At 44.0% G+C, this 16,164-nt stretch overlaps 1 protein-coding gene across 1 annotated transcript in view; it reads right to left on the bottom strand.

Moving 5' to 3' along the window:
• Window positions 1-1,025: 1,025 nt before the first annotated feature.
• Window positions 1,026-16,164, bottom strand: part of FBXL7 (F-box and leucine rich repeat protein 7) — a 159,015-nt gene continuing 143,876 nt past the window's right edge. Inside the window, exons 3-4 of the mRNA XM_072329036.1 lie at window positions 8,299-8,910; window positions 1,026-4,117 (exon numbers count right to left, since the gene is read on the bottom strand). Of these exons, the coding sequence (XP_072185137.1) occupies window positions 3,381-4,117; window positions 8,299-8,910 (1,349 nt within the window). The 3' untranslated portion in view covers window positions 1,026-3,380. The remainder of the gene's footprint in view (window positions 4,118-8,298; window positions 8,911-16,164) is intronic.

The raw sequence follows: 16,164 nt of genomic DNA, 5'->3' as shown, positions 1-16,164 counted from the left end.
AAAAAGGCAAAAGTGTTGTACTTCACATTAATTGCACACTGCTAACCTCGGGAAAATACAGTTCTGCTTTTTTTTTATGAAAACCAAGGGAATGAGAAAACTAAATATCTTGATACAGAGCTCTGGGTATAATCACAGTGCATGGTGATTTAGATGCGCCCTTTCAAAGTGACCTCTTCCTGCATGACACAAGCTATTGCAGAGTCCTAAACACAGTTGCTTGCCTCAATGAGATCGCTGCATGCTGGGGCAGAGCAGAAGAAGCCTCACTGCCTCAGCTTGAATGGTATGGTTCAAGAATCAGCAATGTTTTTGCTCAGGAAGTTGGTAGTCTTTGCCAACCTCAAACTGGAACTACAACACGTGATTCATCTGCTGCATCTACCCCAGCAAACTCAGCTCCAGATACGCTACTTCATTTTCCTTTCTGGTTGTGCCACGTTGCAAACAGACATTGGAAAAAGAAGTCCAAATGAACAAGCTGTATCAATAAGTTCAACTCGCAGTTTCTTGAAATACGTAGCACTCTCAGAGTGGCAGATCAGATCGTGTAAATCTGTATAGTAAAGTGCTTGGCTTTGAAAAATTACTTTCATTCATTCTCCACAAGTGCTCCCCAGAGTGTGTTTTCTACAAGAAACACGGCACTAATAAGTAAGCGCTTTGCCCTTTTACTTTTCAGAACAAGTGTGTTAGCTTGTCTTTAATTCAGAGCAGAGGTCCTCCTGGACCTTTCATACGTGAGCTTTTTACATGCTGGTTTTTCTTTTACTTACACTTCCAGTTAGTGATTATGTCTCAGAGTAAAGAAGAATCTTGCAAGGAAAATAGATTTTTAAAGAGGCAGATAGGCAAAACTATAACCTGTACGAATCCTCTGTTGTTTTTATAATCACCCACCTACTTGTTGCGATGATTTCTTCTCTCATCTGCTTGAATAGAAGAAAAAAAAAATTTATGAGTATTTAATCTTCTCATTTTCACAATAAGCTGACCAACTACTGCAAATAACGATGCACGCTCATCAGTTACCAATATATCGCTTTATTTCTTGGTAGCAAATTAAGGCTTTATAGTGAGATTTGTACAGTACAGGCCAATTTAAACATCAGAAACCTTAAAAACCATGTAGCACTATTCACTCAATTTAGCTTAGCCCGAAAAGTAGACTTTTATTTATTTTTTTCCTAATAAACAGTTAAATGTTACTAATGAGGCCTTATATTTCATGAGTGCAAATGGCTCTAAATCCCACCATCTTCAGGAACGGGCTTAACATTTAACTGTTCTTGGGGCCGTTTTCAGATAAAGGATAAACAGAGAGTATAGCTGGCTCGAATAAAATACACTGTAATACTGGCTGGAAAAGAATCTCTAATTTTAAAAACACAGAAAGGAAAACTAAAGGGATGTTAACTGGTCAAAGGACGGGGTTACTCTCTGCTACCCGCTGACCAGTAACAGTAGCGAAAACAAAATCATGTTCCTTGGCCATCCTTGCTTTAGTACAGTCTCATTTGTAATTCACAGGTGGTGACATACCAGAAGTTAGGAAACTCTGAACTGGAGGAACATACGTATGTTACAGGACTTTCTGCACCAGTAGGACAAGTTCCCTCTGCAGGGACATGCCCAAAGCATTGCTCTTTTGTAATCTGAGAGAGCACTGCTGCAAGTATTTCCTCAGCAATTATGTATTTTTCGTGAGCATGTGGATTTTCACTTCATATCAATGACTTTATGAGTGCTGTCTGGAGATGATGGAACTACTGCTTATGAAAACCAGACACGGTGCTTCCCTTCTTATGTTCTCTACCAAGACATTTATAGCATTTGAGATGAATGTATAAATTCACAATGCTGACTGTATGGATTCACCTGTCAGTCACGCAGAGGGGGCCTGCCTGAAAATATCATCACCCCTCACATCTCTGGCTTCCAGATCTGAGTTGTAAATACGAAACTGCAGAGAAACAGCTGCCAGAAAACAGTGAAGAAAGGAACCATGAAATGACCCCGTGCTCTGAGGAAAGAGGCGGCAGAGGGGGAATCTCCAAGCCCTGCTTGTTCTCTCATGAGCAAGAGTGACCATGTAATTGCAGTGGGCTTGCAGCGTCACATGGCAATGCTGGCATGGTAATTCCTTGCTGAACAGCAGCCAGTTATCCAGCTTTTGGGAACACATGCAGACAAGGTTTCACAAAATGAAACCTCTGACGTGAATAACATTCTCAGCCCCTCTCTCTCCCAGGATGTCACTTAATAGCAAGCTAACCTCTTTGAAGACCTGAGATCAGCCATCCACCTGTTAAACTAGAAGGCCACAGAAAAGAGTGACGTACACTATGTGTACTAAGGCACATACTGAATGCACCTCAAGGCACGTGCCTGGGTTGTGCAGACAGAGGCAGCTGCAACTGTGCCACGGCTGCTGAAGAGGCACCGTGAAGGAGCAGGCAGACATTCTGGTGACAGCAGTACAGTGCAGCAACAGGCACAGCCCTGTCTCAGCCATTCTTCAGCATCACAGGGTCCCCAGTGTATTGCAGTGCTAGCTCAGCTTGCTGCAGAATTGTAATAGCCTCTCAGACTGACTTGCTGGCTTCCCCCTTTACAAGGCCACCAATATTTCATCTGTTTTCCCTCACTCAGGTGCAAATGTCACTGCTTATCAGACCCAGAAGCTGCTACTACACATGCAGGTGAAGACAGATTTAGAACCAAGTGATGATACGTAAGTGACCTGGAAAAAAGCTTTCCATGAGAAGCACAATCTCCAGGCTCGTGCAGCAGAGTGCTCAGCAATGGCCAGCAGGTCTCATTCTGACTCAGTGAAGTATATTTATGAACATCATCCAGTATTTCCTGAGGGATTACAACGAGTGACTACCAAGGAAAAACTAGTTGGAGATAAGGGGATGCTTTATCAGCCATATTGGAAAAGTTGGGGAACAGAGACACATATTGCATAGTCAGCTTTAAGAGCACAGCTGGAATTCAGATGTGTTTGACACAGCTTAGTAGCCTTTCCAAAGGAGGGATTATGTGCTATTTCCTTTGGAGGTAGCTACGTTAGCCTGGGACAAGATCATGGCTATTACGGAAATGGCACCCCGCTAGGGATGCTGAGCACTCACTGGTCGTGTGTTAAAGCAGCCTCTCAACAGAGACCTTTAAAAAGTGGTCAAACGGCACCTTAAAAAGTGATCATATAAAAAGCAAACAAAATAGTCCTCTAGAAACGCTCCCTCACCAACAACATACAAGAAAAGCTGATTCCCGTGAGCTACAAAAAACCCAGCATTACTGAATATGGGAGCGTGTGTTTGTACATCAGTGTTTTTAATACTGCATTGTAACATCAGGGGCGGAGTATCCTTTCAGAAGAAGGCAGGGTTGGTGTGCTCTATAATACAGCGCTTGCAATGCCGTTTAACAAATCGCAGAGCATCCACAGAAACATCGCAGTCCTGCACATTCAGCATCTGCAGGTCAAAACAGTTGGCAGCTACAATCTGGAGGCCCTGCCCAGTGATGCTCTCGCACGATTTCAGGCTGAGACGCTTCAGGTTAAAGCAGTTGAGGGCTAGAAACTCCAGGCCGGTGTCTGAGACCAGAGGGCACTTGCCAATATCAAGTGATTTGAGTTTTGTGCAATTTTTGGCGAGGTACTCCACGCCATGGTCCGTGATGCCCTCGCAGCCCCGCGCATTGAGGTAACGCAGCTTGCTGCAGTATTTGGCTATGTAGCGGATGCCTACATCTGTGATCCGGCCGCAGTGGGCGATGCTCAGGTATCGCAAGCGCGACTCCAGCTTGGCTATCTCCCTCATGCCGAAGTCACTGACAAAGCGACAGTCGCTCACACTCAGTTCCTTAATGGACGTGCAGTAAATCATCAGGTAGCGGAGACCCTCGTCGGTGATGCGGACGCAGCGGCGCAGGTACAGATGGGTCAGCTGAGTGCAGTGGGCAGCAATAGTGTGCAGTCCTTCATCCTCCAGGACAAAGCAGTCAGTCATGTCCAGGTAGCGGATGGAGATTTGTTTGCCATGTAAGGGAGACAGCTTGATGGAGGCTTCGCGAGTCAAGCTGATGCATGTTACTTTGGAGCAGCCTGTGTGGAAAAACAGTCAATTTCAGCAAACAGTAAGGATAAAACAGACAGCAAGACCAGAAAGGTGCACATGGTATGGCACGCTATATGCCATGAAGGCATCTTCCAGAGCAGATATCTACAAGAGCAGCCATCCTGACCGACTAGTCTGGGCTTGCTGCAATGTGTCCCTGTACCTGGGCAAAGACACTCCTTTGGAGTCATGATGTTTCTTTGGATTTTGAGGACCAGCCAATCTGACCACAGGCCGATTTTGCCCATGTGCCAAAGGTGAAATAATGGCCCTAGGTTTACTGAGGGACACTCAACAGCATGTTACTACAATAGAAACTCAGTGTCAATTTGAGAAAATGGTATTTCTTGAGAACCATGCAGCTTTTGGATTGGAGGCACTCACTGCTGACTGGTTGAGCTTGTAAAGCAACAGCAGAGGCTCTTGCACCATCAAATCCTGTGATAAAAAGGGAGACAAACCCCACAAACAGTCTAAAATGCATCTGGGGAACAGATGTGAATCCAGCCCCAAGCCCACAATGCAAGAAGATGCAAAATTATGGCAAGACCACGGGTCTGCAGAAGGGTGGAGATTTGAGTAACCTAACGAGAATGGGGAGAGTCAGCAGGAGCTAAGACTTGTAAGGGCATGGGAGGACATGAACAGACATAGAAAAGAATTATTTGAAGTGTGAAAGTCTGGCCACAAATGGATAAAACCAGACTAGAGGAGCAAGACCAGACCTTGCAAGGAAAAAGATTAAAGGGAAAAACATGCTCACAGACTTTCTCCATTTTTGCATACTGGTGAATGAAAGGTTTTTTGGAAAGTGCTGTTTCTGCTCCATTGCAAACTTGCAGTCTCAGGCTACTGAAGGGAAATTCTTAACCGTGTCCTGTTCAGGTGGGCTCACTGCATTCATGTGGCTAGAAACAGCTGCAAGGATGAAGGGAGGGTTGGCCTGCAAGTGATCGAGGCCCAACAGCTTCAGCCACAAATGTCTACTCAAATTCTGCAGCTTATACCTGAGGAGGTGCCCTCAGGAAAGGATAGAAAGAGCTTTTTCTGTATTGCTGAAATACTGGCCAAAAGCAATGAACTGAGCCATGAAAAGGTAGAAAATTTAAGATGACAGCCTTATAGCCCTATGGATCATAAACGCTTCACAGCTCCAGGAATCTGAAAAAAAAGACGAAGGCACGCCAATCTTTGTACAGAGATCACCTCAAGAACTCGGATGATCCAAACCCAAACCGCTTGATACAACAGGTCTTGTTCAGACATTTGCTAGAAAGATTGAATATGCTTCAGAAAAAGGAAAAAAAAAAGAAAAAGAAAATAAGTCTGAGTATTTCAGGATATTTCTGGATATGCTGGCCAGAACTCAGTTTTCTGATTTGCTCAAGTGAGAATGAAGGGCTGATGAGGTAGAGAGGAATGTTTAGTCTGCTGAGAATCCAAGAAAGGGGATAACTTTAATGACCACAATTAAACAGTGGATAGGTCAGAAGGATCTCAGCAGGGCTGGAGTCAGGGTGCGTAAGTGTGTGATCACTGCCCGGGTAAGCTCAGCATCATCTTGTCTAGTTACTTTGGCTACAGTGCGAAATATTTCATGGGAAGGATATTCAAAACGGTTCCACCAGAGGAAGAATCCACACTGATAAACAACTACCTGAATTTTAGGCAAAATGACAGGTTTTTCGGTCTGTAACAATTTTTCTGTCCTAAATAATAAAAAGAAAATGTAAGAACAAAACTCTTGTAGCAGGTTTTTCCATAAAGGAAGTCAAACTGATTTTTAAAACGGAGGAGTAACTTCCAAACAGATTAAAAAATTGTTGGCAAGCGTGTTAGATAATAATTTGCAGTGAAGCTCAACCAGCTTCTGGAGATATCTCAGACTTGCCCACAAAGTGGATGTTGAAAGTGACGGAACTTCCACTGTGGAGAGCTCTGGAAGTTAATAAGAACGTCTGGTTTTGACATTAAAAATTTTGGTATGTTCTTGCTGCCAAATAGCCATCCAAGGAGGAGAGGGATTCATGTGAACCGGGTTTTAACTAACTGGCTACAAGTACAGCATTAGCCTCCAGCACAAGTGCCCAACCTTTCTTGTTCACTATAAAACCAGATCAGTGAACTCTTTCAGTGCTGAGAATTGCCCAAACGCGGATGCAAGCCTTGTCCTCCTAATTACTCCCTGTATTGATTACAGAAGCAAACTTCTCACATGAGATTTCCTAATTGTAGTCGAAATTCAACCAAGGCCCTAGAATGCAACCCCATTTCAGACAAAGTCCGGGGAGAGTCTGTACAGCAATTAAAACTGCTGTTTGAAATCTTGTTCCTGGAATTCTTTTAATATAGCACTCAGCTATGAAAGTAAGAGCAGGGTGTCTTTTTTTTTTCCCCCCCCCCTTCTTTTTGGCCTCCCCTGACATACCTTCTTTTTAACACTTATTTCCCAAAGAGAAATAAAAGTGCAGCTCTGGCATAGCTTGAGGCAGGGCTCAGCAAGGCAGGTAAGTTCTTTCAGCAACTGCCTCGACACTACAATGCTGACTAGTGAGAATCTGGCCCCCCAGCCTTTGAGAGAGAAGATGGCTTTTCCTGTTTTAAGTTCAGGAATCATTCCTTCTGTTTGAGAAAATGGAGAGGAAAAAAAGAACGAGGGCAAGTGAATTTGCTTTACAACAAAAATCCCCAGAGACAGGCAAGGAGATGTGTTAAGAAACAGTTTGAGTCTTTCCAACAGCATCTCTATGCTCATCCATGGCTTTCTCTTGTTCTGGTCATTAAGGTGTTGCTCACTAAACCAATTATACCTTCTTTTACCTCAAACCTGTTTTCCCTCTTCACAGATCACCCTCAGCTCAGCAATTACACTTTTCCTGTGTCTCCAGAGCCAGAATATTTGGGCTAATGAACTCTCCATACCACACGAGAGGATGTATGTAAGAGAAGCATAAATATGCATGGGATATAGCCAACCTTCAAAGTGATATGTAGCTCCAGGTTTAAATCACACAGACATACACATTTACTCATGATACTGGAGATGTTTCAACCTGAATGCATGGTAGCAACCCCCAGCTGTTGTCTGCATGTGCTGACAGCAGCTAATTCAGATATAACCTGACTGTGAATAGACTCTCTGGGACAGAATCCCTAATCAACTGTCAGCTGCAGCCAGAAGTCACAAAACAAGTGAATACTTTTGATTTGTTGCTATTTGTTTTGATGTTACCTTGACACTCTGCCATCCCGGGAAATAGTAAACAAGAGAGAGTTGGAAAAATCAGTTTAAAAGAAAAAAAGTAAAAGAAAAAGAAAAAAGAGAGCAAACCAATGGGCACCAGCTGGGAAATCTTTTGAATAATCAGCTTATCTGGGCACAAGTGACTCATCAACATTGTTTGCAACTCCTAATTTGCTCTGCTTGTAATATAGCCACCAATACCTTTGCAATAGCAAATCTGGAGATCTGGTCTAGCTGATTATTATAAACATTTGACTGATAACAAAGCGAGATGGCAAAATAAATACTGGCGTTCAAATTTACTTTGGAGATCTGCTTGAGTGCATCCTTTTAATTAAACACCGACATATTCTCTGAGAGGAAATCGTGTGTAGTTGACCTTGGGAAAAAGAAATAAATATCTTGTATCCCCAGACACATCTGGGGAAAACTTTCTAAAACATTTCTGCTGATCTAAACAGCAGCAGTGATAAATTGCAACTGCAGTGAAAGGATGAAGTCTCTAAGCAAGTGTATACACTATAAAAGAAAGTCTCAGCTAGCTACATCTGGTTAAAATAGGAACAGGAATAGGAAACTAGAAGACTTTGAAGTTTCCCTAGGAATGATGGTTGATACTTATACCTAGACAAAAGCCTAGCACAGGCTGCTTTATGCAAACATCTAGAAGTACCCTGGCTGTCTGGATGGCTCATCTCTGTTAGCATGCCTCCATCAGAGCCAGTCTGCCCGTGAGCTGCAGCTGGCATGTGGGGCACTGAGATTCCAGTGGTGCCCATCACGCTGGAACAGTGTGAGCGCATCTGTATTCCTAACTTGAAACATAACACAGAGAGGGGGAGCATGCAGTTTTGGGGAATGGATCTCTGACTAGCATGAGGCTTTCAGACTCCCAGGCATCCATACTTAAATATTTCCTGTTACCTGACACATCCAGATGCTCCAGGTTTGGACACAGTGACACGACATCAAAGACTGCCTCGTTGGAGATGTTGTAACAGCCAGACACCTCCAGCCGCCGCAGTTCCGGACAGCACTGAGCAATGGTGTAGAGTCCTCTGTCTGTGAGCCGCCTGCAGCCACTAACAATTACCGTCTCCAACATGAGACATACGTTGGGTGTATCCTGACAAAGCCTCCGCGTCAGCACTTTAAGTGCCCTGTCCACATTGATGGTCTCGCCGGTCAGGCGTATAGTCCTCCACAGCCGGGGGTCCCAGGCGAGGTTGTACCAGCGGCGGCAAACGCGGGCGCAGCGGCACAGCTGGTTGGTGGGCAGGAAGGAGAAGATGTGGATCATGGATTGGTCGGGCAGCCGATCGATGTGGGACTGCTCCTTCTGCTGCTTGCCTGCCAGCCGGATGAGGGGGTGAGTGAGGCGGGTGGGAGGGGGAGAGTGGACCATAGCCACCGTTTCCCCAGTGACTGAGGATGACGAAGTAGAGGAGCCTCGACCATTCTGGAAACCGGGAGACGTTGGTGGGAATATCAGTGCTGGACTGGGTGTGCTGAGTGTCCGCATGCTCAGGTCGGAATCTGGAAGACAAAAGGCAGGATTTCAGCAAGCAGCCATTTTACCAGACAGAGGGAGGACGCGCAAGTTCTCAGAAACACTCCCAGGGCATGTTCTCAAAGCACTGCTACCTTGATGCTGACCGCCCAACGGCACTAACAAAGGGCAGGCTGTGGGCCCAAGCCTTAAGGTAAAGAGGAGACGGCGGTAGAATTCCAGAGATTTCACACTGTTATGCCCTTGACTAAACGGCACAGAAAACATTGAATATAACATTCAATACAGAGAGTAAATGCGGTAAGCTCAGCAGCAGCTGGGCAGCCAGGGGCTGCTGAGGAAGGTATGCAGCCATCCTTTGCCTCCCCGCTCCTCCAAGCATTCAGTGAGAAGCCAAGAGCAGTTCAGGAGGCAAACACTGCCTCATTCACCAGGCCTGGGCAGATGGGAGAAACACAGACCCCTGCAGGTATTTTCCCTGTGTCTTTAAAGTTCATTTCTCCTTCATGCAAACCAGAAGCTCAACCGAGAATCCAGCAACTGGCTCTGGGGGGTGTTGGCTGTGCTGCTTCTTGCCTCCAGAAAGGCACTCCTGTCCAAAGAGAGATCATGAACTGTGGTCGCATTTAGCACAGAAGAGCAAGCGGCAGGGAAACAGCATGCCTGGAGCTTTGTTACAGAACCACTGCACAATGTTTACACCATCTTTTTCCTAGTGCTATTGTCAGGTCAAAAGCAGCTAACCCAAAACCACACAAAGCAATTTACTCCTTCTTTATCCTCTCACGGACACAAAAATAAAGGGCATGTGCTACAAAGAAGGCCTGACTTCGACAGAAGTTCATTTCAACAGTTTTGCATTTCTGCTGAAGTTGCTGCCTAAAAGTCAGTTCTGCTCCGTCTCCCAGCTCTTCATGCCACACAACGTATCATAAAGTAATAGATGGAGACAGCCAGGTGGTATTTCTGGGAGTCAAACAGATGCCACAGATGATACGCTGAGAGGTGAATGCTGCCACAGAGCTCGCTCGTTCCCTCTCTGACCTGTCCACACTGATTGCGACAGAAATTCCAACTCTAACCTCTCCATATTGACCACAACAGGCATTTCTTTAAGAAGAAAAACACTGTACAGATGAATATAGAAACCAAAACAAATCACCCAGCAGAATAACAAGAATCACAAATAGAGTAAGAACAGTGGTTTCACAACATCAAGATTTGCACTGCGGTGCATCTTTCCCTGTCACTTCAGAGTTCAGACATTTCAGGGACGCATGCAAAGCCATTTCCTTAAGTAACGCTGGCTCTGAGCTTTATAACTGCGCAGCACTGATTCAGGCTAAGCAGGGTGCATCCTGAAATGCATTCAACAAACCTACCCAAATCCACATTTAGGCAGAGTTTTTTACATTAACTACGTCTTGGTTGAATTTAATCAGTGATACACAGGTTTTCCCATTGAGTATTTAGCTTTCACTTCAGACCACCACAGGCTTGGTCTCACCTCACTACAGCAGCAGCAAACACATGGTTTGCATTTTCTGCGTGTATACAAGGGTGAGATGCCCAACTCCTTAGTTGGAGAAACCAACACACAAAGTGCACAAGGCCACCTTAGCTCAGCTGAAGACATCAAAATCACCATCTCCCACTGTGAAGAGAGAACCCCCACTACACAGTTCCTTTGCTCTTCCACACTGTGTTTCACTTAGACAGAAACTCAGTATTTCAGCAAGAGGAAGAAAAAGCATTTTCATCCAGGTTTCGGAGCCTGGTGTATGGCTGTGTGAACCTAACCTGGGGATCTGTATATTTTTGACAAGAACGATATCTTAACGCAGAGTAGGTTTTGCAGACACTCTGCTCCCCTTTGAGACCCCTAATACCCCCCTGGCAGCCATTGCAAATAATTGCATGGAGGAGCGTTATTTGGAAAGGGTCTACTATACTTTGGTATTTTAAAAATGAGGTTTACAGCTGGAGCAGAAAAAATCCCACCAGCAGCAGCCAAGCTCCTGCAGACAAGCGCTGGCTCCACGGACCACTTAGGCAGCAGTCCCCTAGATTAATTCTTGCAAGGCCTTACCATGTGTTTGACCTCCCTCACATCACCACCAATGCCAACGACACTGCCTGAAGTTAAACATGCACATAAGATGTGGCAGATTTGGAGCCTTCCCTTCTTGTTCCTTTCTTGAGACTTTAAGATGCGTTTACTACAAAAGGACAGTGTGATTACCTCCTGTAAGGAGGTAAGGATGGGCTCCCAGCACTATATGAAAAAACAGAGTTTCAGCCTGTGATTGTTGAAAACATCAAAAAAACCATCCCTACAGGCTTACATTCTTCGCTACTCTTACACTTAATTATAAAACAGCTTCTAATACTCCACGATGCTCCCCTCCTGTGATCAAAGCACCAAGCCAGCACGGTTAATCTCCATTCCTTTTGGACCAGAAGTGGCATTCCTTCCTTGTTCCTGTGCTAACTGTGCATAGTCAGTACCTCAGACATCCTGGATACATAATGAATCACCATAGTGTGGTTTTTAACTTAAGACTTGGAGCTAAAATAGTGGCGTCCTTCTGTTTTATGGGTAGGTTTCGTGCTTCTTCATGCTCTTCTAATTCTCTCATTAGTGTAGCAGCACCAGATGTGCACCCTGCATATCCTGAGGGCGTTCCATGTGAAACTTGCTCCCACACACCTTCAGGACATGGACTTCCAAACAGATATGCACAGGTCCATATGAACATATCCTCTGCTCCTCCCACTAAGAACAGCTCTTAAAGGGAAAAGGAAACACAGGAGGTGAGTTCAGGAGGTTTTAGCCTGTAAAGGCTTGGAAGGCTTTCTGGTAGCACTCATAGTTTCAGCAAAACAGTTGGCCTGCTATATGTTTTCCAGGCTTTTCTAGTATTGTTGGGGGGACTTCCTGCAGCACTGCATCAGTTTCAGTTTAGTTTTTCACCACTTACTAGGTGCCAGCTATCAGCCTGAGCCAGAACAAGAGAGGGCAGCCTACTGACAACAATAAATACTGTCCTGCAATTGCAAACCAAGTAACCAACTGCAGTTCTCAATACAGCCTAATCACAAAATGTATACAAGCACATCTTGCCCTGAAAAACAACAACCCATGACTGTTTACAATCCTGAAATGCAACTTTGCATTTTGGTGATCTTCATATGTAAAAATAAATTACAAAGCAGCCCCGTGTTTCCCTCCCTACAACCTCATTTACCCCTCTCCCTCCCTGATCACCAGTGCGCTTTTGCAAGATGCTTTTTGTTATGGCTTTGCTCAGGCCCTGAAAACGGTTTGTTGATGTAAGACAAAATTTCTTCACAATCTTTAAAGAAATCTCAAAAGATGCATGCCAGAAACAGAGCTATAAAAGCTGACACAGAGGGAGAAAATGCACTAAAGGGAGGTTTTTTATTCCATTAGGAATCTGGTTTATTTCAAAGTTTTCTGTTTCTATTTCTTTTTTTCCTTAGTTCTATTTTCCCCCCCTGGTTTGTTTCCCAATGCATGCACACATCTGGGGGAAAATAGCCTTCTACACACGATTCAAACCAAGATCAAGTCTCTGTGCATTCTGGCCCTGACAACAATAGAGTTTCTGATTTCAGAACCAGGGAAAAAAAACAGTGTCATGCTTTTGTTAGACGGCAATGGACATTAATGTCAGATACCTGATACCTGGATCCCAGCATGGACTTCTTGAGATTGAACCGCTGCCCGTGTTGGAAGCCTGACTGGATTCAGCCACACCTTTAGTTAGGGAGCTCTGTGTGCACCTGTTTTAAAGTGATCTCTATGCAGAGCTCCTCAGGCTTGTAACATTAAAATGAAAGTTTCAGTAAGCATTAACAAAACCTCAGGTCCTTCTGTGACAACTCAAACGGGTGCTTCATGTTGATCTGCTGCCACTGCTGAGATTTTCAGCAACGCTATGGTAAGAATTTAGACTAAAACTACGAACAGGCTCTGAAGAGTCAGTATAGGTGAGAAAAACAAAAAGAAATTGGCATTGTTAGCAGAACATTAGATGCAAAACAACATGAACGAGAACCACTTAAGCACAGTACAGAAATACCACACACTCAGCATCTCAGCAGTAACAGTGCTGCATAAGTATTAGCTATTTAACCGAGTGAAACGTTGGTGTAAATCTTACATTTTACCACTGTACCACCACCTGTGCCCATGCCAGAAGTACTTCTTTACTGAGGCTGTGGAAAGTGGGAGCTTAATGGCCATAGAAGCAGAGGTACAGAAATGGGGACAGGCTTCGGCCAGAGTGTTTCAGCACAAGACTCCCGGATATGACAGACTGGTGTCAAACTTGGCTTCATACCCTTTAATGAACAAAAAAATGTAGCTAACGCAACAGGCTACAACAGTCATTGGTGTTCCAGGACACTGAACACAGAAGTAGTCCCAGAAAAACAGGTACCTACAGAAGAGCATCTCCCACATCCAAAATGTTGTCATGCATTTTCCAGTCTGAGGAGGTAGCGCTGCTGACCTCGCATCCTCCCAGCACCAGGAGGCCAGGAAGGACTGGATGTAACAAAGCTCACGGCACAACCTCACACAGAACTGCAGCAGTCAAGGCTCCTAGAAGGGGCTGCTCAGCAGAGGTACCTACGTGATTTTGCAACTTTTTGTGATCAAGAATGTACAGAATGAGTAACAGGACTGGATTAGCTCTCTTGAGGTCTCTCTCCAAGTACACTTAAACCATCCCTGATGTGCATGTCTGCCCTGTTCTTGATTTCAAAGGAAAGCTATAACTCAACTCATTGAAGTGCCTGTTCCAGTGTTGTCACTTTATCAAGTTTCTAAGTTTTTCCTATTACCCAATTCATGTAAGAAGCTGTTTTTCTTGCCCTCTACTGGAGCTTGTGAAGAACGATCGATCTCCATTATTTCTGCAAGGATTTCTGGCAGCGATGTGCTCAAACTTCAGTCCTTTCTTCCTAGCCACATCACTGATACAGCATCTCCTAGTTTCTCTTTTACTTTATCCAACCTGTGAGCATTTCTCCCAAAGCCCAGTACTCCAAAACAAGCACAACACTCCAAGGCATCACCAGCAGTGGCTACAGCAGAGTCCTTCTCTCCTGTATTTCATGGAAAACTCATTGTCAGCCTTCCAGATTTCAACAAGGATGATGCATTCAGTATGTGATTCAACGTATTGTCCAGATTCCCACGTGTCATACAGTTGCCTGGCCATTCATTTTCATCATCTGTTTCTACCTATTCCACTAGTCTTCCCCACACCTGTCTCCTTAATCTTCAGTTTTTTAAAGAGCATTTGGTGTACAGAGCAACCTTCTAAAACTGCTCAATTTCAGTTTTCCAAATATACCACGTCACACATTTTAACCCATCCCTCTGTGTCCATGTAGTTATGTACATCAATTTAATTCAAGCAGACAGCTTCTGGAGAGGGATGGAAAACTAGCAAATTATTAAAGAAAACTGCAAAGTATGGCTCTCTTTGAAACATCATCACAGCTGACAAATATGCAGTTATAACTGTGCAATATGCTATCCCCCATCTGCGGCCATATTACAATGATTTCATTTAGTCGGCATTGCTCCCTGGCTTATTTCCAACACATATATGCAAAAATCAGAATAAACCTGAGATAGGTTACAGCTCCTGTTTCCCTCCCACCAAACCATTTATTCTTACCGAGACAAGAAATAAGGAAACTTAAGTAAAATGAAGGGATCAGAGAGACTTAAGAAATTAATTTCTAGCTTTGCTGATCTTGTGAGATCTTGTAGGTCACGCAACGCTCTTTCTGAGAGCACAAGATCTATGACAACGCTCAATATTTCAGTGTAAAAATGAGCAGCATCAGAACTCATGAAGTAATTGCATCCACATGCTCCTGGAAGGAATGGTTCCAAAGAACTTAAAATAACCCTTTATAGATTTTAAAAACCACCCATAGAACGTAATAAGAAACTGCACCTTTTGAACAAGACTAGAAGCATTGTTACATGACCACGTGGAAGAGGGCTATGTTGAAGTAAATGTGAAGCCATTTCACAGCTGTGTCTGCGTGACATTTTACACTTTGCATTACACTGGTGTGACATCCCTATGATGTTGAGCTCCAGTTTTCTTTAGTCCATAAACTCCTCTGAATACCTTTAGAGACCTATCTTGCATTCCTGGCATATTCACACTATGTGCTTAAAGTCAAACAGCACTGCAAGTGAGATAATTGTTACAATTTTATTAAGGAAATAATTCTTCTCTGCAGTATTTTTGTCAAAAGCTGGAACTTATTTATTTGCCCCCTACTGACTTTGTCCCCTGCCACTTGGCAAGGATTAATTTTATCCACATCTTCTTGAGCAGAGCTAAAAATACAAAGATTGAGGGTTGGGGGGGGGGGGGGGAAGGGAAGAAAAAAATATATTCATGGAACTAATTTTCATCATATTAGTACACCATATTAATTTATGAAGTCAAGCCATGTTAATTTTGTTATTGGTACCAGTGCTGATACTTAGTGTATCAGTTCTTATACAAGGGTTTGTCAGAGAGTCATTTCTGGAAAACTACATAGCGATAGACAGGATATTGTGCTTTTAACACAGTCAGTAAATACCTAGCCCCAAAATGAGTTCCTCACATGCTGAAGTACAAGCACTTCTTAAACTCCTTCAGATCACTTTCTTAACTCCTTACTGTATGCCAGGGAACTCGTCCTGCGGAGTGAGTGAGGAGTGTAGCCCAGGAAGAGAAGACTGATAGAGCTCAAGAACCCAACAGCCACAGGTCTGAGCAGTGGGTGCTTCTGGACATCTAGCTTCACCCTCCAGCTTAAATACTCACTAGGTGTTGCTTCTGGTACTTTGGAGTGTATTTTTTGACTGTTTCATCTGAAAGTAACTGGGTTCATACACCTGTGGTAGTAAGTAAAGCCACTAAAGGGAGGACTGAGAGCTGTTTCCAAAGTGAGCGTCTTATTTCAATGAAAATGCTAATGCACAACCCACTGGCAGTGAAGAAGCACTCACCCTCCGCCTTCCCCAAATCCTGAGGTAGCTCCTTCCCAATGCAACACATGCCACTTTGAGGAGAGGCATCCTGCTCCCCATTGGGTCCTCAACACTGGAGAGGTTGGACACATCACATTTAGATGTCCCCCACTTTCAGGATTACCACATCTACAGCAATGTAGTTCTTTTCATTGCATTACTTTGAAATATGCAAAATACAATTGTGGTTAACAAGGAA

This window comes from Excalfactoria chinensis, chromosome 2 (assembly GCF_039878825.1).
Source record: "Excalfactoria chinensis isolate bCotChi1 chromosome 2, bCotChi1.hap2, whole genome shotgun sequence".
Classification (NCBI taxonomy): domain Eukaryota; kingdom Metazoa; phylum Chordata; class Aves; order Galliformes; family Phasianidae; genus Excalfactoria; species Excalfactoria chinensis.
This window is presented reverse-complemented; position numbering and strand designations above follow the sequence as displayed.